Genomic DNA, 20,758 nt, shown 5'->3' with positions numbered 1-20,758 from the left:
AAGATGTGAAAAGATTTTGCTTTGTGCAATGGGCCAGGAACTGCTTCATTACTGATTATGAGAGATATTAATTTTTTTATGACATCACAACACAACAATCACTTTGTAATAGGTACTGCATGCACAGATAATGCATTTTAGATCACTAATGTTGGCAGAGCTGTGACACAAAACTATAACAGCCCACAGTCGAACAACTTCTGCAGACTTCTGCTGATCCAGAACTAGGGAACCTGGGCTAAGGATGGCATGAATAGACAGTACATGTTACTGTTATGAACATACTTTATTTACAAAATCAGAGCACTTCATTATACAGAAGGAAAGCATATGTAAACATTGTCCTTCTACACACATTATAAAAGTATGTGTAATCTAATTAAAAAACTTAAAAATATTTTTGACTGTTTATGTAATGGCTGATGGCACTAATAATAACTCAGTTACAAGTGCTGCCTCTTCTGGAGTATAAAATCATTCAGTTCTCCATGATCATGTATTGCGTGTATGCCATTATCCCTGAAACAAACAGACTGATTACACAAAAGAAACTTGTTTGATTAATAAAACTGACTTTCACTTAAAAATGTACTTTTTTGTATGGTGGCCTTATTACTGGGAATGATCAAGAGCTGATGGTTCACTGAAACGTTTCCGCTGCTGCTGTGACTGGAAGAATCATAAATCTTTGAACAGTCCAGCATGATTAAATCTGGGCATCAGTTAGAGGGTGAAGCTTTTAGAGAGGACTGAAACTTCAGTGGGATTGAGGTGTATCATAGATCAGGTCCTGGGTTTGTTTGTGTCCATGGTTTTATGGGATCTCATTAGGGATTTTTAAGGGATGTGACAGAAAACTTTTTATTAATCAACTAGTCATAGTAATGGTACCACTTTATAATATGTACCCACTATGCACAATGAACATAAGTGAGAGAGTATAGTTTGTATGAGATTTGTTCACATTATTTTGCTGAAAGGCAGATAATGTTTAGATGCATGCAAAGACATACGACATTCACATTTTTAGCAGTTTTAGAAAATAGATGGTGACCCAAGAAAAGTCTTTGGTAACTGAAGGTACAACACTACTGGAAGCTTTTTGAATCCAGAGCTGTCACATTTTTGGCTGCAACGAGAATAGCAGCATAAAACCAAACACTTCTGAGATTTCGCTCTTCTTCTGGAAGCTGTTGTTCATCGTTGTAGAACATAATGAAGGAGAACTTCTGCAGCCTCTTACTGCAAACTGAATTCCCATAGTCCACCCACAGATGATAATGACACTGACCCACATATATGCCATCCTCAGATTCGCAAAGAACTGGAGTAGGTAGCTCAAAAGTACAGATCACAAACGGAGTGTGTATGAGCCCAATGTTAACTGTTTCTGTTGCATCAGTGCTATAGTGACTTCCTTTCTTCCTGCTGTAGCTCCACAAGTATAAGAGTGGTGGTGCTGCAGTTGCTTCCTATGTCATCTTGCTTACTCTTACTAATGTGTGCAGGAGCGTAAAGCTGTGACATAGCATGGAAGTTGATTGCACAATCTTAATATTATAGTGTAGCACTGACTGCACTAAAATGACCAATTCTTAGGATCGTATAGCATCTAATGAAGCTGTGTTTAGTGAGACTGTGGAGGGTATAAGATGAAAATTATGTAATGCAGAATATACAACTGCAACTTTGCTCCTTTTGATGTCTGGGAAAAGTTTGATGTTACAGTCAATATTTAAGATGGAAAGCATACAAAATTCATCTAACACACACACACACACACACACACACACACACACACACACACACACACACACACAGAGAGAGAGAGAGAGAGAGAGAGAGAGAGAGAGAGAGAGAGAGAGAGAGTAATTCACAGCTGACCAATCAGTCAGTGTATTAGTAAATAATAAATGTCATGCCCAACAGTTACATATGTTGTGGTGATGCTGTGAGTAATCGGTTACACTCATGAACTCTTATACCTGTTCTTCTTTTTATGCTCATATAATCAACTTTTTTCTAACAACAAACTCGAGCAACAAATTTTCAGTTAAATGGGCAGTGGTGGAGATTTGCAAATCAAATCTCCAAGTTCATGGGGATGACAAATATAGAGGTGACATCATAAGACACAGTGGTAAGTTTAAAGCAAGTATACATACTTCATTTCTGATTTCTAGCCAAATTCCACTGATGATACATCCCACAATAATAAAATGCTGCTCAGTACAACATATCCACATACAACAGAAAATTGCTCCACGATTGACAGCAAATTTTATAACTATGGTACTTGTGTAATTTACATTTTAGTTCATATAAAATCAGTCCCCCCCCCCCTCCCCCCCCATGAACCATGGACCTTGCCGTTGGTGGGGAAGCCTTGCATGCCTCAGTGATACAGATTGATACAGATAGCTGTATCATAGGTGGAACCGCAATGGAGGGGTATCTGTTGAGAGGCCAGAAAAACGTGTGGTTCCTGAGGAGGGGCAGCAGCCTTTTCAGTAGTTGCAGGGGCAACAGTCTGGATGATTGCCTGATCTGGCCTTGTAACACTAACCAAAATGGCCTTGCTGTACTGGTACTGCGAATGACTGAAAGCAAGGGGAAACTACAGCCATAATTTTTCCTCAGGGCATGCAGCTTTATTGTATGGTTAAATGATGATGGCGTCCTCTTGGGTAAAATAGTCCCCCATTCGGATCTCCGGACGGGGACTACTCAAGAGGATGTCATAATCAGGAGAAAGAAAACTGGCGTTCTACGGATCGGAGTGTGGAATGTCAGATCCCTTAATCAGGCAGGTAGGTTAGAAAATTTAAAAAGGGAAATGGATAGGTTAAAGTTAGATATAGTGGGAATTAGTGAAGTTCGGTGGCAGGAGGAACAAGACTTCTGGTCAGGTGAATACAGGGTTATAAATACAAAATCAAATAGAAGTAATGCAGGAGTAGGTTTAATAATGAATGCAGGTAAGCTACTACAAACAGCATAGTGAACGCATTATTGTGGCCAAGATAGATACGAAGTCCACGCCTACTACAGTAGTACAAGTTTATATGCCAACTAGCTATGCAGATGATGAAGAAATTGATGAAATGTATGATGAGATAAAAGAAATTATTCAGTTAGTGAAGGGAGGCGAAAATTTAATAGTCATGGGTGACTGGAATTCGATAGTAGGGAAAGGAAGAGAAGGAAGTGTAGAAGGTGAATGTGGATTGGGGGTAAGAAATGAAAGAGGAAGCCACCTGGTAGAATTTTGCACAGAGCATAACTTAATCATAGCTAACACTTGGTTCAAGAATCTTGAAAGAAGGTTGTATACATGGGCGAAGCCTGGAGATACTAGAAGGTATCAGATAGATTATATAATGGTAAGACAGAGATTTAGGAACCAGGTTTTAAATTGTAAGACATTTCCAGGGGCAGATGTGGACTCTGACCACAATCTATTGGTTATGAACTGTAGATTAAAACTGAAGAAACTGCAAAAAGGTAGGAATTTAAGGAGATTGGACTTGGATAAAATGAATAAACCAGAGGTTGTACAGAGTTTCAGGGAAAGCATAAGGGAATAATTGACAGGAAGAGGGGAAAGAAATGGGTAGCTTTGAAGGATGAAATAGTGTAGGCAGCAGGGGATCAAGTACGTGAAAAGACAAGGGCTAGTAGAAATCCTTGAGTAACAGAAGAAATAGGGAATTTAATTGATGAAAGGAGAAAATATAAAAATGCAGTAAATGAAGCATGCAAAAAGGAATACAAACATCTCAAAAATGAGATTGACAGGAAGTGCACAATGGGTAAGCAGGGATGGCTAGAGGACAAATGTAAGGATGTAGAGGCTTATCTCACTACGGGTAAGATATATACTGCCTACAGGAAAATTAAAGAGACCTTTGGAGAAAGGAGAACCACTTGCATGAATATCAAGAGCTTTAATGGAAACCAAGTTCTAAGCAAAGAAGGGAAAGCAGAAAGCTGGAAGGAGTATATAGAGGACAATATTATGGAAATGGAAGAGGATTTAGATGAAGATGAAATGGGAGATACGATATTGCGTGAAGAGTTTGACAGAACACTGAAAGACCTGAGTCGAAACAAGGCCCCCGGAGTAGACAACATTCCATTAGAACTACTGACAACCTAGGGAGAGCCAGTCCTGACAAAACTCTACCATTTGGTGACCAAGATGTATGAGACAGGCGAAATACCCTCAGACTTCAAGAAGAATAATCCCAAAGAAAGCAGGTGTTGACAGATGTGAAAATTACCAAACTATCAGCTTAATAAGTCACGTCTGCAAAATACTAACATAAATTCTTTACAGACGAATGGAAAAACTGGTAGACGCCGACCTCGGGGAAGATCAGTTTTGGATTCCGTAGAAATGTTGGAACACATGAGGCAATACTGACCCTACGACTTATCTTAGAAGAAAGATTAAGGAAAGGCAAACCTACGTTTCTAGCATTTGTAAACTTAGAGAAAGCTTTTGACAATGTTGACTGGAATACTCGCTTTCAAATTCTGAAGGTGGCAGGAGTAAAATACAGGGAGCGAAAGGCTATTTACAGTTTGTACAGAAACCAGATGGCAGTTATAAGAGTCGAGGGACATGAAAGGGAAGCAGTGGTTGGGAAGGGAGTGAGACAGGGCTGTAGCCTATCCCCAATGTTATTCAATCTGTACATTGAGCAAGCAGTAAAGGAAGCAAAAGATAAATTTGGAATAGGTACTAAAATCAATGGAGAAAAAATAAAAACTTTGAGGTTTGCCAATGACATTGTAATTCTGTCAGAGACGGCAAAGGACTTGGAAGAGCAGTTGAACGAAATGGACAGTGTCTTGAAAGAAGGATATAAGATGAACATCAACAAAAGCAAAATGAGGATAATGGAATGTAGTCGATTTAAATTGGGTGATGCTGAGGGAATTAGATTGGAAATTGAGACACTTAAAGTAGTAAAGGAGCTTTGCTATTTGGGGAGCAAAATAACTGATGATGGTCGAAGTATAGAGGATATAAAATATAGACTGGCAATGTCAAGGAAAGAGTTTCTGAAGAAGAGAAATTTGTTAACATCGAGTATAGATTTAAGTGTAAGGAAGTCATTTCTGAAAGTATTTGTATGGGGTGTAGTCATGTATGGAAGTGAAACATGGACGATAAATAGTTTGGACAAGAAGAAACTAGAAGCTTTCGAAATGTGGTGTGACAGAAGAATGCTGAAGATTAGATGGGTAGATCACATAACTAAGAAGGAGGTATTGGATAGAATTGGGGAGAAGAGGGGTTTGTGGCACAACTTGTCTATAAGAAGGGATCGGTTGGTAGGACATGTTCTGAGGCATCAAGAGATCACTAATTTAGTATTGGAGGGCAGAGTGGAGGGTAAAAATTGTAGAGGGAGACCAAGAGATGAATACACCAAGCAGATTCAGAAGGATGTAGGTTGCAGTAGGTACTGGGAGATGAAGAAGCTTGCACAGGACAGAATAGCATGGAGAGCTGCATCAAACCAGTCTCAGGAATGAAGACCACAACAACAACAACAACAACAACATAAAATCAGTATCAAAAGAGTTACAAAATAATTTTTGCTGATCCAGTGGTTTTTTACTAATATTTATTAGCACAACATATCTTGGAGCCTGGTGCCATAATCAGGTGCATTACAGTTCCATGCACATTAATTTGAAGCCTGATGAGGATTAGTTGCTGGGTGTGCCAGTGAGATTGTAGACCAAAATATAATAATTTTTGTTTGAAATTTATTTGCTCAGCACACAGAACACACTAACAAACACATCATCATCACCGAGCACTTTTACATTCGGATATTGACATCCAAAGACTTTATTTTTTGTTTGTAACCTCTCTGGCATAACCAGCAAATAAGTCTCATCATAATTCAGATACATATACAGGTAACTGTAATGCACCTGATGACTACAGCATGCTGCTGAAACACATCAAGATAATAAATATGAGTGGAAAGTTATTGAAGAAGTAAAAGTGATTCATAAGCTTATAATGTAGTTACTGACTTCAACTAATTCCACACAATATGAATAAATTTATGTAAAAGAATATAAAACATTCAAGGAAAATACTAAACTGCAGTGCCTGTGTTTTGAAGAAGTATGATGCAACGTTCCTTTGGACATGCATGCATGTCCAAAGAAACAGGCACTGCAGTGACTGCAACTGCTGTGAAAGACATGAAATGTATTCACAACTGTGAATATGAACTACCTCCAGCTGTACACTGGAATGGCAACAATCAAACTTTGTGCTAGACCAAGACTCGAAGCTGGGTTTCCCACATTACACGAGCAGCCACGCTACCTGAGCATGACCCATAGTCAAACCAAAACTTCCATATGTCAATGTCCATGTGTCGTACCTGTACTGGTACACCTCATTAACGTTACTCCCGTACAGGAGAGAGATTTTATTTGTAAGTTGCAGGCCCAGCATTGGCCGTTAAATACTAAATTGCAGTGCCTGTGTAGTAAAGGAGTACAAGGTAACATTCCTTTTGACACACATGCGTGTCTCAGTTACTTATCTGAAATGATAGCTAGCGCAATATTTGGAAATATAAAAAAAATAGGTTAAGGCAGATGGTGTGTCACTGAATGCTGCTAAAACTCACTACATACAAGTTCAGTATTATTCATACCTATTACTGTCATCTGTTGAAAGAATGACTAATTAGTATATTTCCATTTTCCACCTGGTGTCAATCTCATAACATGTTGCACAGAACAATTTAAAATAACTTGGTACCTTGACAAACCTTTCATAATACATATACTCACTCATAAATATGTACACAAGAGGCAGTTTAAACAATATCTTCTTACAAACATGGCAAAGTCTAGTTTACCGACACTAGCAATTGTGTAATTTCTCACTAGTTTTGACACTGACACTTACATCAGTTTTATCCTGTGAATGTTTTAATCTTATATTTGTGATGTAAAATTTAATGACTTTATACTCCATACAGTTTACTATACCCACCAGTTCCAATACTCAGAACACAAATATAACTCAGAAGCAAACATAACTGCACTGTAAGTGCCTCTCCTGGCCATTCCAAACTGTACTCTGATGAGTTACTATTTAATTTATTCAAGTGCTTGTAACTGTGTACAGAATTTAGGTTAATTTGGTAAATTAGTATCCTTGTTTTTTACTGTCTGTTTTTCCTTCCTTTTCAACAGATCATTTAGTCACCAACTGCTAAGACAGTGAAACACATAGTGGTACAATGTATGTGACCAGAGGCTAAAATATTTCATTAAAAATTCAAATTAATTTTTTATGGGTACCATAGAGGAGTTTAAGAGTTAGTTAAGAAAATTTTATGTAGGACAATTCATTTAGCTCCACTCAAAATCTTTCCATGAACACTGAAAACTAATACATTTGGCAATAGTTTTTCTTGTAAACTGCTGTAATTTATATACAGCTGCTCTGAAAATACCACTACAGAAAACTTGCACTGTAATATTATAATATTTCAGAGGTTAAATCATTATATTGTACTGCACTTATATAAAATGTATATTTTGGAACCCTCTCCAGAGGATTACACAATACTGCTCATAAATATAAAAAATAAAAATAAAACTGGTAATACTTCTAGCAGTAACATAGGTTATGTAGAATGAAGTTAACAACACAGAATGTGGAAGGAGCCACTCAGCTCAGCTCCAGAGTTAAACAGAATGATGTGACGTTTCTGTATGGTGGCACTGGGCGGTGACTGCATGTACCTCACTTACCACACAAATGTCAGCACTGTCTGAAAGTGCCCCCTACAGACGGCCAAGCTCGGCTGTGGGCTGACTGAATAACATGTGACAGGCTGGCATTTTAATCCTGCTGAACTTTGACAGTTGGCAAGGTGCTGGTGCGATTGAGATGCTAACCTTGGGGTTACCACAGTCCTCTCCCTTAGTCAGGGTACCAGTAAGCTGGTACCACCCCAGCATCCCTCCCCCACAGTGTGGGACAGCACTCTGTGCTCAGGAAGTTGATATCCAAGCCTTCTGTGGCACTGCTAGTGGATGTTCTGTGTGCCGTAAAGAGCTCCCTGGCAGGCTGCACTGGAGAATAGGGCCAAAAGTGAACCAGTCAGTAGACAGTGATGGCACTGCCATGGGCTGATAACTGTGGGTGGGCCACTGACTGCGCTGATGCCAGAAATAGATCCACAAAGGCGTCCTGGGGCTTGGGGCCTGGGAGATGCCTCCAACAGAAGCAGCACATGCTTCCTGTGGTGTCTGTAGCTGCTTTGTATATTTGCCTGCACCTGAGCATTGATGTACTGGCAGAAGACTGGGGAAGGAGGTCCAATGCAGGAAACAGATGATTTGGAGGTGTGTGTGGAGGCAGTAGAGGTCGGTCCTCCACTCAAGGGTGAAGTTGATTGCAGTGGTGGATCACCAGCCTGTCTTCCATCTGCATTGTGAACACGCGCTGACTGCAGATGACGGCCAGAAGGCAACAACTGTGGTGGCTTAATGCATCAGCCGACTCCAAAGTACGAAGAACATAAGTGTGTCACTGGAGAGGCCCTCAGAGGCCCCTGAGTAGGGAACAGTAGATCAGCACCATGCACGGATGGCAGTTCTGCCAGGCTCTTATTGCTGATGGGTGTGGACTTGTAGGAAGTAAGGAAGCACTGGACTGCCTCATCCTTGGCGGGGGGTTGCCAATATACTTCTTCAGCTGCATCTTTAAAGTACAAATGAGATGTTCCACCTTCTCATCAATGGAAAATATCTGAGTGAGAGCCCAGATTGTTTTTCCGCTATGGTGGAGTGACATTTGACACTGAACAGACACTGGGAGTAGGGAGAATGACAGCCACCCAATGAGCATCGAAGAAGGGAATGGCAAAACCGATATGGACCTGCTCCCAAGGCTGTGATGACTCAGGCCACAGTGCATAACACTGACGTGGAGAAGCCCGGTGTTCTGCACATTTGGAACAGGCAGTGATTAAATGTTCAGTCTCATGATCAATTCTGGGCCAGTAGATATGATGGCACACCATCATCTTTCTCAACAAGAGCCCCAGTGATCCTAAAGCAGAACGTGAAGAATGTCATGCCAGAGAGCTGCCAGAACCTCCTCCTGTGGAACACTGTTTTCTATGGCCAACAAAATAACAGCACTGAGTTGAGTCTGTGCCTTAACAGAAAATAACTGCAGACAGGATCCAATGCTGGAACTGGAGGTCATTTGGACCGCCCTTGCCGAATATATCATCACACTTGACGAACAACAGGGTCAGCAGTAATGGCTTGTGTAATGTTAAAACTGGTAATATGGAATCCATCCACTGTCCATAGAGCTTCCTCAATGAGGTGAAAACAAAGTACTTCATCCTAATTGAAACCTGGGTCAGATCCCATTGGTAAACATGAAAGAGCATCTGCATTTTAATGGTGAGCTGTAAGGCAGAATTGAATCTCATAATTATACCTACTAAGGAATAGGGCTCACAACTGAATTCTATGGGCTGTCTTGTCTGGCAAGTGTACCATGGGACTAAAGAGAGAGACCAACAGCTTGTGATCAGTCACCAAATAAAATTACCACCATATAGGAACACATCAAACTTCTTGATAGCATACATACTGGTGACAAGTCTCCATCTCTGTCTGAGAGTAATTCTTCTGTGCATCATCAAGCATCTTTGACACAAAAGCAATGGGCTTATCATCTGGAACACCAGCACAAAACTGAGACAATACGGCCCCACACCATACTGCGATGGGACCATTGCAACCACAAGACAAAGACCCAGCTAATAAGTGACTAAGCACATGCTGGAACACAAACCATCTTTCAATGTCTTGAACTCATGGTCTTAAACAGGCATGCAATCAAATGCTGCTCCTTTTCTAAGTAGCTTATTTACAGGAGGTGAAACATATGCCGCCTGCTGAAGGAACTTGTGGTAACACGCGAATCTGAATAGGAATGCCTGAAGCACCTTCACATTCATTGGCTGCAGAAGAGCTATAAAAGGCAATTCCTGACTGACAGACTTATCATCGCCCACTTCAAACTGCTAAGGATAGAAACTTGAAATTTGGAGAGGGTGTTGACCTTATATTGTTTTTTTGAAATAGGGCATGAAAAGTTTTTGTCACTATTAAGGCAATTTTGAAGCTAGACATACCAAAATTGGTATTTGGTTTCTCAGTCACAAATCAAAAAATACGTCTTTTGGCATTTTTGGAAATTTAACCTTATGGGGTGAAATAGATGGTGAGACTTTTTTCTGAAAATAAATCATTATTAAAGAACTACTAAAGTATTTTTAAAGCTACGTCTATGGAAACTGGTATTTGACATATCGGTTATAAATAAAAACATATTTGTTCTGTGTTTTTGGAAATTCATCCTCTATGTGTGTGAAACATGGGATGACATATTTTACTATGAAAGCAAAGCTAAATTAATGAAAATTTGAATTTGGCTTCTCGGTTAGAAACAAAAAAAATACGTTTCACAATTTTTGGAAGTTCGACCTCTATGGGGGTGAAATACAAGATAAAACTTTTATGAATATAATTCATAATGTAACCATTTCTGAACTTGTATTTGGCTACTCTGCTAGAAATTTAAAAAATATGCATTTCACTGTTTTTGGATATTTGGCCCTTAAGGGCTGAGTGGAAATAGGGCCAGAGTGAGGCACTGACTCATCACTGCCCAGCCCAAACTGCTAAGAACAGAAACCTGAAATTTGGAGAGAGAGAGAGAGAGAGAGAGAGAGAGAGAGAGAGAGAGAGAGAGAGAGAGTCTTATACTGTAGATATGTTATACTGTAGGCATTGTTCAAAATTCCATTTCCAAGGGATTGAAATAGGGGCTGAAAGGCTTTTTGAAAGTATGTCACTTTTGAGACAATTTTGAAGTGTTATAACTATGAAAATTGGGATTTGATTTCTCAGTCAGAAATTAAAAAAATACATTTTCAGCTTTATTGGAAATTCAACCAGTAATGGGGTAATATGGTGGGTGAAAACGTTTTTGAGATCAAATCATTATTAAAGAACTACTGAAGCATTTTTAAAGTTACATCTATGAAAATTGGAATTTGACTTCTCAGTCAGAACTAAAAAATACCTCCAGTATGAAAATTTCTTTTGGCTTTCATGGTCAGGTGCTCTACCAACTAAGCTATACAAGTCCGACTCATGACTCGTAGCTTTACTTCCGCCAGTACCTCATGTCCTATCTTCCAAACTCCACATATTCTCCTGTGTAACTTTCAGCAGTGCTAGTCTTGTAAATTCTGCAGGAGAACTTCTGTCAATTTTAGAAGGTAGTAGGAGATGAGGTACTGGTGAAAGTAGAGCTGTGAGTACAGGTTGTGAGTCATGCTTGTGTAGCTCAGATGGTAGAGCACTTGCCCACAAAAGGCAAAGGCCACGAGTTTGAGTCTCAGCCTGGCACAGTTTTGATCTGCAGGGAAGTTTCAGTGGTTTTGGAAATTCAACCCCTAAGAGGATGAAAAGTAGATGTAGTGTTAATGGAAATATTTCATTATGAAAGCATTTTCAAAGCTAAATCTATGAAAATTTGTAATTGGCTTCTCAGTTAGAAATAAAAATACAGTGTTTCTAAGAAGGAAAATAGAGCTTCACCGATTCATTGACTCATCATCGCCCAGCCCTAACCACTAAGGACTGAAATTTGATGTGGGTGTTGCTCTTATATTGTAGTCATTGATTAAGAAGAAATTGCACCCGTAAGAACATGAAAAAGGGGATGAAATGCTTTTTTAATTTTGCTTTTAATGTGTATCAATATTTTTGGGAACTTAACCCCTATGGTGGTAAAACAGCGAGTGAAATTCTTTTTCTGTTGTTCATTATTGATGCATTAATAAAGTACAGGGTGATTCAAAAAGAATACCACAACTTTAAAAATGTGTATTTAATGAAAGAAACATAATATAACCTCCTGTTATACATCATTACAAAGAGTATTTAAAAAGGTTTTTTTTCACTCAAAAACAAGTTCAGAGATGTTCAATATGGCCCCCTCCAGACACTCGAGCAATATCAACCCGATACTCCAACTCGTTCCACACTCTCTGTAGCATATCAGGCGTAACAGTTTGGATAGCTGCTGTTATTTCTCGTTTCAAATCATCAATGGTGGCTGGGAGAGGAACAGCCAATTTTCTAACATCTCCAGATACTGTAGTCCAGTTACAGTAGCACCTTCGAAGAAAAAGGGACCAAAAACTTTATTGGCTGAAATGGCACAGAAAACGTTCACCTTAGGCGAGTCACGTTCATACTACTGAGTTGTTTCCCGCGGATTCTCAGTGCCCCATCTACAGACATTGTGACGGTTGACTTTCCCGTTAGTGTGGAAAGTTGCTTCATCACTAGACACAATCTTTGAAACGAAAGATTCATCTGTTTCCATTTGAGCAAGGATAAAATCACAGAAATCGATTCTTTTAATCTTATCAGCTGCAGACAGTGCTTGAACCAATTTCAGACGATAAGGTTTCATAACTAACCTTTTTCGTAAGACTCTCCATACAGTTGATTGTGGAATTTGCAGCTCTCTGCTAGCTCTGCGAGTCGATTTTCCTGGGCTGCGAACAAATGCTTGCTGGATGCGTGCTACATTTTCATCACTCGTTCTCGGCCGTCCAGAACTTTTCCCTTTGCACAAACACCCATTCTCTGTAAACTGTTTATACCAACGTTTAATACACCACCTATCAGGAGGTTTAACACCATACTTCGTTCGAAATGCACGCTGAACAACTGTCGTCAATTCACTTCTGCCGTACTCAATAACACAAAAAGCTTTCTGTTGAGCGGTCGCCATCTTAGCATCAACTGACGCTGACGCCTAGTCAACAGCGCCTCAAGCGAACAAATGTACACCTAAATGAAAGTTTATAGCTCCCTTAATTCGCCGACAGATAGTGCTTAGCTCTGCCTTTTGTCGTTGCAGAGTTTTAAATTCCTAAAGTTGTGGTATTCTTTTTGAATCACCCTGTATACTGAAGGGCCAAAGAAACTGGTGTAGGAATGAATATTCAAATACAGAGATGGGTAAACAGCCAGAATATGGCATTGTGGTCGGCAATGCCTATATAAGACGACAAGTGTCTGGTGCAGTTGTCAGATCGGTTAAAGCTGCTACAATGGTAGGTTATCAAGATTTGAGTGAGTTTGAACATGGTGTTATAGTCAAGGCACGAGCAATGGGACACAGCACCTCCAAGGTAGCAATGAAGTGGGGATTTTCCCGTATTACCATTTCACAAGTGTACTGTGAATATCAGGAATCTGGTAAAACATCAAATCTCCATAATCACTGTGGCTGGTAAATGATCCTGCAAGAATGGGACCAATGATGACTGAAGAGAATCACTCAGCTTGACAGAAGTGCAACCCTTCCACAAATTGCTGGAGATTTCAATGCTGGACCATCAATAAGTGTCAGCATGCAAACCATTCAATGAAGCATTATCGATATGGACTTTTGGAGCTGAAGGCCCACTCATGTAACCTTGATGACTGCAGGATACAAAGTTTTACTCCTTGCCTGGGCCCGTCAATGCCGAGATTGGACTGTTGATGACTGGAAACATGTCGCCTCGTTTCAAATTGTCTCGAGCGGATGGATGTGTATGGGTGTGGAGACAACTTCATGAATCCATGGACCATGCATATCAGCAAGGGGCTGTTCAAGCTGATGGAGGCTCTGTAATGGTGTGGGGCTGGGACCTCTGATATGTCAACATATGACTCTGACATGTGACATGTATGTATGCATCTTGTTCGTTCAACTGCATCCATTCATGCCCATTGTGCATTCCGACATACTTTGGCAATTCCAGCAGGACAATGCGACACCCCACATGTGCAGAATTGCTATAGAGTGGCTCCAGGAACACTCTTCTGTATTTAAGCACTTATGCTGTCCATCAAGCTTCCCAGACATGAACATCATTGAGCATATCTGGGATGCCTTGCAACGTGCTGTTCAGCAGAGATCTCCAGCCCCTCATACTCTTACGGATTTATGGACAGCCCTGTAGAGTTCATGGTGTCAATTCCCTCCAGCACTACATCAGACATTAGTAGAGTCCCTGTTGCGGCTCTTCTGTGTGCTCCAGGGGGCCCTACACGATATTAGGCAATTGTACCAGTTTCTTTTGCTTTTAATGCTATATCTATGAAAATTGGTACCTGTCTTCTTGGCTGGAGGGGGGGGGGGGGGGGGGGGGTTCTTTCAGTGTTTTCGGAAATTCAACCTCTAAGGTTGTAAAATGGGTGATAAATGTTTCTATGGAAATATTTCATTATAACAACATTTTGGCAACTAAACCTCTAAAAATTTGTATTTGGCTTCTGAATCAGAAATAAAAAATGTGTATTTCAAAGGTCCCCCCCCCAAAAAAAAAAAATTCAACCCTTCAAGGGGTGAACTAGTGTTTAGCCGATTCACTGACTCACCATCACCTAGCCTAAACTGCTGAGGGTAGAAACTTAAAATACGGGGAGGCTGCTGACCTTATACTGTCAGCATCATTACAGAAGGGATTGTATGAAATTCCACATCTAAGGGAGAGGGGGGGGGGGGGGAGGGAATAGGTAGGGATGACAGGTTTTTTGAAAATATGTCGCTTTTAATGCAATTTTGAAGCTAGAGTTATGAAAATTATGTGAGTATTTGTTTCTTCATTCAAAAATAAAAAAGTATTTGTTTTAGTGTTTTTGGAAGTTCAACTCCTATTGTTGTTGTTGTTGTTATGGTCTTCAGTCCTGAGACTGGTTTGATGCAGCTCTCCATGCTACTCTATCCTGTGCAAGCTTCTTCATCTCCCAGTACCTACTGCAACCTATATCCTTCTGAATCTGCTTAGTGTATTCATCTCTTGGTCTCCCCCTACGATTTTTACCCTCCACGCTGCCCTCCAATACTAAATTGGTGATCCCTTGATGCCACAGAACATGTCCTACCAACCGATCCCTTCTTCTGGTCAAGTTGTGCCACAAACTTCTCTTCTCCCCAATCCTATTCAATACTTCCTCATTAGTTATGTGATCTACCCATCTAATCTTCAGCATTCAACTCCTAAGTATCTAAAAAAGAGGATGACAGTTTTTATGAAAATAGTTCATTACAAAAGCATTTTTGAAACTACATCTCTGAAAATTTGTATTTGGCTTGACGGTTAGAAATAAAAAATAGGTGTTTCAATGTTATATGGAAATTCATTGTTATGAAAATATTTCACCATATTGAAACATTTTTAAAGCTAAAACTATGAAAATTTATTTTTGACTTCTAATGAAATAAAGATGAAAATTTGTATGGAAATATAGCACAATAACTCAAAAGGCAAGATTAACAAAGACCTCTGACTTTGGCAGCCAAAATTGCTTTTTGGACAGAAGCACATCCAAAAAAGACTTTCTTCAATGGCCTTAAGTAGCACGCAAAGTTTTGAAGATGTTACAATTTGTGAAAACATAAAAATTTGATTAAAGAAAAACAAAAACTCTGTACAGACCATATAGTATATGCGAGCTAAGTAGCGGACGCTAAGATAGTTATTCTATAGAGGGTTGGAAGAAATGTGACTTATCCAACATGCACTTAATACCCACATCACACAAGGCGAGAAAAAAAAAATGAAGGTTCCAAAGATGGCCCTCTGTGATGGGACTGGGGACAACAATGTCATCAAAATAATTGATACAATAACGAACTCATAGAGACAGCTACTTCAAACTATGATGACAAATGGCTGACATGCTTGCAATGCTGAAAACCAATCAGTTGTACCTGTAGAGGTCTTACGACATACTGACAGCAAGAAGTTGATGTGATCAAGTGGCTGCTGTAAATATACTTCTAGGAAATCTAGTGCTGAAAAATATTGTCTGCCCAAAGTTTTCTCATAAGTTCACCCACGCGAGCAATGGGGTACATATCATTACCTAACTCTCAATTAATTGTCACTTTAAAGTTACCACAAGACTAATGATGCAGCCCATCGACTGGACAAAATGAGTTCCATGATTCCTAAAGCTGTCAATCTGTCTAGCCCTTCCTTCATTTGAGTGCGAAAGTGCGAGTGGAACAGACCTGGCAAGGAAAGAACAAGGTCACAAGAAGTTTTGAGAGTGATGTGGGCTATGTAACCACTAGCCTTGCCAAGTCCTGGAGAGAAAAAAAAGGGAAGACTATTCTTGGCACAAATCCTCCAACTCTTTCAGGGCACAAGATCTGACACTAAATGAATGGAATCATAGACCATAAAACTAAAAGCTTTAATGAATCCAAACCACACAAATTTTCTGTAAATGCAGTGTCCCCTATCAGAAATGTTACTGGTTGAACCATCACCTTGTATGCTGTTTCTGTAATAAACTGGCTGAGATAAGACTCTGCTGTCTATTGCCAACCTGGTGTGAAGTAGCCAACAGTGGAGGGAAAATAAATATTAGAATTCAAAACCAAGACCACTGCACCTGTATCCACTTGGAGACATACACTAATGAATTGTTTGTTAGAAACAATTGCAATATCTTCGCATGTATGGCTAACAGCATTAATGTCCACAGATCATGATGTGGGAGGCAAAGTGGAAGATGACCAAGCATTGCACACAGCTGCAATGTGACCTTTCTTGTAACATAGATGGCACAAAGCTCAGTGTTGTGGACAAACTGGCCAGTCATATTGAACAAAACAAGTAGGGCAGGAACTTCCAGAAATTTTTCCACAATAGACATGTTTGTATGGAAAGCAGTGGCCTGACATCTGCACTGCCTCCACATCAACATCAAAGGTGTACTGGAACATGTACGCCTGTTGCTCTCTGAACTGACAGTGGCAATGTCAGCCCAAGAATGTTACTGATGGGCAGAGGCATCAAAAACTTCAAATGCTTGCACTATCTTGAGTAATTCCTCTAATGAAGGATCCTGAAATTTGCCAACCCCCTTGGGGGAACTTCCCTACTGGGGGCTGCTGTATGACAGTCTCTAACCATAGTGTCTGCGTAAGACTCCTGAGATTTAGCAGTAACAAAATGACACTTGCAACTTAACCCATGCAGTTCTGCACCCCATGTGCAACAGAATTGATGGGGTTGCTTTCTGCACTGATAAAAAGTGCACTCTAGTGAAGATCACAGAAGTATGCTTGTCATAATAGGAATCCAGCAAAGACGACATTTCATCAAGCAACAGAGACCCAGATTCCTGAAGGAAGACTAACTTCACTAACTAGTGATGCATTTGTGGGGAGATTCATGACAAAAATAGCTTTAGTGGAGTCAGTGTCTGTAACCTCTAAGACCGTGACACCTTGCTGTAGGCGAGGTGTTTTTTTTTTGAGTTCCAGTCTTCAGCAGCATCATCATAGGTGACGAAAAAAGGTTTGTAGGCCAACAAAGTTTGAGGCCTCATTAACAGGCCCATCAACACCTTGGCCAGCAAGGACATGTGCCCCTGTTGCTGCATTTCTATGTGCTGCTAGTTCTCCAACTACTGAGTAGTAAACTCTGCAGAATGACCTAAAAAGATGCGCCTGCCAACATCACAACACTGTTGCACAAAATATGTGAAGAACAAACCTTACTTGTCTTCACTTGTTCACAGTTGAGAACACCAATAACAAAAAATTCACTGTAATGCTAAACCATAAACACATTCAATATATCACCCTTGTACACAGCTTGGTAGGTACCAGTTTGAAATACAATGATCTGCACACGGAGTGAAGTTAACAAGAGCATAAACCATTATAGAACGTCACAGAAGCCACTCCACTCCACAGTTAAATAGAATGACATGTGATGTTTCCACATTGTGACACTGGATGGCAGCTGTACACCATTCTTGGTGCACCGCAGTCAGCACTGTCTGAAAGTGACGCCTCCTGGTGATCGAGCTTAGCTGACTTGGGCCAGTGCAGAATGATTGAATAACATGTGATGGGTCAGCACCTCACGTCCTGCTGAACTTGGACGGACGGTGAGGTGCCTGTGTGACTGAGGTGATACCACAGTTAGTACCATAAATTAAGATATGACACCATTGCAGAAAAGATCATTAGCAGCTATGGAGGTATTTATAACTTACTCTCTATGTGTTCCTTTAGATTTGGGTCCTCCTTAGCAGCTTCTTTGAGCAACGACATGTAGTTTGGATCTTCATAGCTCAGCTGATTCAAAGGACTTGATAACTGCAAATATCTGATACCTAAAGTAAAGGAACTTAACTGCTACCGATCTGAATATTAAAAATTATGATGTCAGGAATTCAGTTAGGTCTTATCTTCAGTACGTAGCTTATAAAAGTTATATTAAAATCTGAAAATTACGAGTAGACAGAATACCAAACCAGTACTTATCTTCAAGAAACACAATTCCTAGCACTGCCCTCTCCTTTCCCAAGTTTCTCTGAGCAATCCCTTTTTCCTGCCTCAAAAAGAAACTTATAGCTCTTAAAGCTGCAAGTACTATTTCCTACTTTGAGTGTTTCAGTCTTAACAGTACTAGGAACAGCAACTTCTGAAGCTAAGAACTGGGCAACCAAGAACTTGCTGACCTTGCTCACTAAGTCATTTTAACAACCTCTCAGCTGAATTTTCTCTTTGATTCAAATGAAAGTGCGTCACACTAATGTTCTGCACACAAAAACCAAGCACATGTTATAAACAGACAGATTCATATACATAAAGGAGTAGATGTATGAGCTCATCACACAATATGATTTTTATCTCATTGCTGAGCAGGGCTGCAAAAGCTAGACTTAAAACATCCTTTTTGCGTCTATGTGCAACGTGTGTGGAAGTCTTGTGGTTATTCTCATCCAAAGCAAATTGATGATTGCTGAAATTGCTACTGCATATTTCAAAAATTAAAAATTATGATGAAAATTATTGGTGTGGTGGAGATGCTGCAGTAGGGTTTTCATCAATGTTTTGCCATTTGGGCAACACATGGTTTCTTTTAACATGTATATTCTTGATGTCCTAAAAGGAAAAAGCCAATGTAATGTCAGTTCACTTTAAATGAACAAAATGTGGCATTTTAATTAACAAATGGAGACAAATCATATATATCAGGTTATCCACAAATACCTCTGGGGTTTCGGAAAACAAATGCATGAAAACTAAAGGACATACAGAAAAATACACATATCAGTATAAAGGACGTCTCTCCCAGTTCTGATTCATATTGTGTTCCATGCCACAATTGCAGAGTTAAGCACTAGGACAAGGCATATCAGAACATGTAGCCAAATCATCTACAACAACTTCAGTAATTACCCTTTTTAGAAGTGTCCTTCCTCTTCAACTGAACTGCTTATTGTGATATTCATTGTGACAATAGATAAAACCTTAGAGAACTTAACATGTGTCTCATCCTTCTTCACTAGTTCAGTATCCCACTTCTTCCCACATCAATTCTTCCAGACGATTCTCTTAAATTTCTCTTAAACTCTTCAGCACTACTAAATTGTAGACCCAGTCTCCTCCTGGGTATGCTTTACAATCCAATATTTGATTTCAGGATATCTGTCTGACCATGTTGGAATCTAGCTGCCATCTGCGGAAACATTATAGTCACTGAAAAAACATAAGGCCTCTGTGCAGAGAAAGCAAATGGGATCCTTGGGGAACTTTACAATTTGTAAGTATACAACAAAATGAGACTGAACACCAAAGAAAAACCAGACAAGTGTGAGTAGTATGAATCTTGCTCTGAGAGTTCTAGACAAACTTAATTATGTATACAGATAATAATAACAATTTCTTGTGGTTCGAGGATCTGGTGTAAGTCTTTCTATTGGACACAACTTCAGTGACTTGTGTGTCCTTAACCTATCCCAGTTATCCAAGCAAGGAAATGGGATGCACAGTTTAACATGGAATCCGAATTGCATGTTGTTCCTGGCAACTTCTCAAACCTTCGAGAGGTCAGGCTAGGTTAAAACGATGCCTCAAAAATCCACAGTCTGACTAAGATTTGATCACGCGACCTCTCAGTTTTGAGGCACGTATATAGATAGTTAATCTAGAGATTCTGAGTTTGCAAATATCAAAATATGTGACATATATCACCATATCTTTTGATTGCATTGACTTGGAAGCTCAAATTATTTATACTGACAGTGGACTACGGGCCTTAGTATTTGATATAAATTTTAACTGGATACAGCTACCTGTTCCTGAGAAAAAGGAATCCTGTCTGGTTCTTCTGATTGCACTGACTTAGAAGCCTAATTTTTTACACTATCAAGGGACCATAGATATTTGACACACAGCTCAACTTGATAGTTCTGCATGTTCCTGAGAAAAGTGGGTCTTAAAGAGACAGACATACATACATACATACATACATACATACAGTCAACAAATGACAAAAAATATTTTTTATGTGATATAATTACAAATTAACAACTTTCAGATTTTTTCCTTTGCTCGTACAGTGAAATCTTGCTTCTTGCCAAATTTTATGATTCTAAGTCAAGGGAAATACTCTATAGGTTCTGATGAGTGAGTTTGCAAGTATCAAAATTTGTGGCATAAACAGCCGTATCTTGAATGTATTGACTCAGAAGCTTAAATATTTTGCACTGCCAAGGACCCATACTCCTGAGTACCTGACGTAAATGTCAACTTTATCTCTACCCACTCCTGAGAAACTGG

The 20,758-nt window shown here is 39.7% G+C and overlaps 1 protein-coding gene across 2 annotated transcripts in view; it reads right to left on the bottom strand.

The window, feature by feature from the left end:
* Positions 1–280: 280 nt before the first annotated feature.
* Positions 281–20,758, bottom strand: part of LOC126175915 (uncharacterized protein C1orf109 homolog) — a 64,992-nt gene continuing 44,514 nt past the window's right edge. Inside the window, exons 4-5 of one of the 2 annotated variants that reach the window (XM_049922984.1) lie at positions 18,184–18,296; positions 281–519 (exon numbers count right to left, since the gene is read on the bottom strand). In XM_049922984.1, coding sequence (XP_049778941.1) covers positions 479–519; positions 18,184–18,296 — 154 coding nt within the window. In that variant the 3' untranslated portion in view covers positions 281–478. The remainder of the gene's footprint in view (positions 520–18,183; positions 18,297–20,758) is intronic. The other variant, XM_049922983.1, reaches the window with a different exon arrangement.

The sequence above is a fragment of the Schistocerca cancellata genome, chromosome 3 (genome assembly GCF_023864275.1).
Source record: "Schistocerca cancellata isolate TAMUIC-IGC-003103 chromosome 3, iqSchCanc2.1, whole genome shotgun sequence".
NCBI classification, from domain to species: Eukaryota; Metazoa; Arthropoda; class Insecta; order Orthoptera; family Acrididae; genus Schistocerca; species Schistocerca cancellata.
This window is presented reverse-complemented; position numbering and strand designations above follow the sequence as displayed.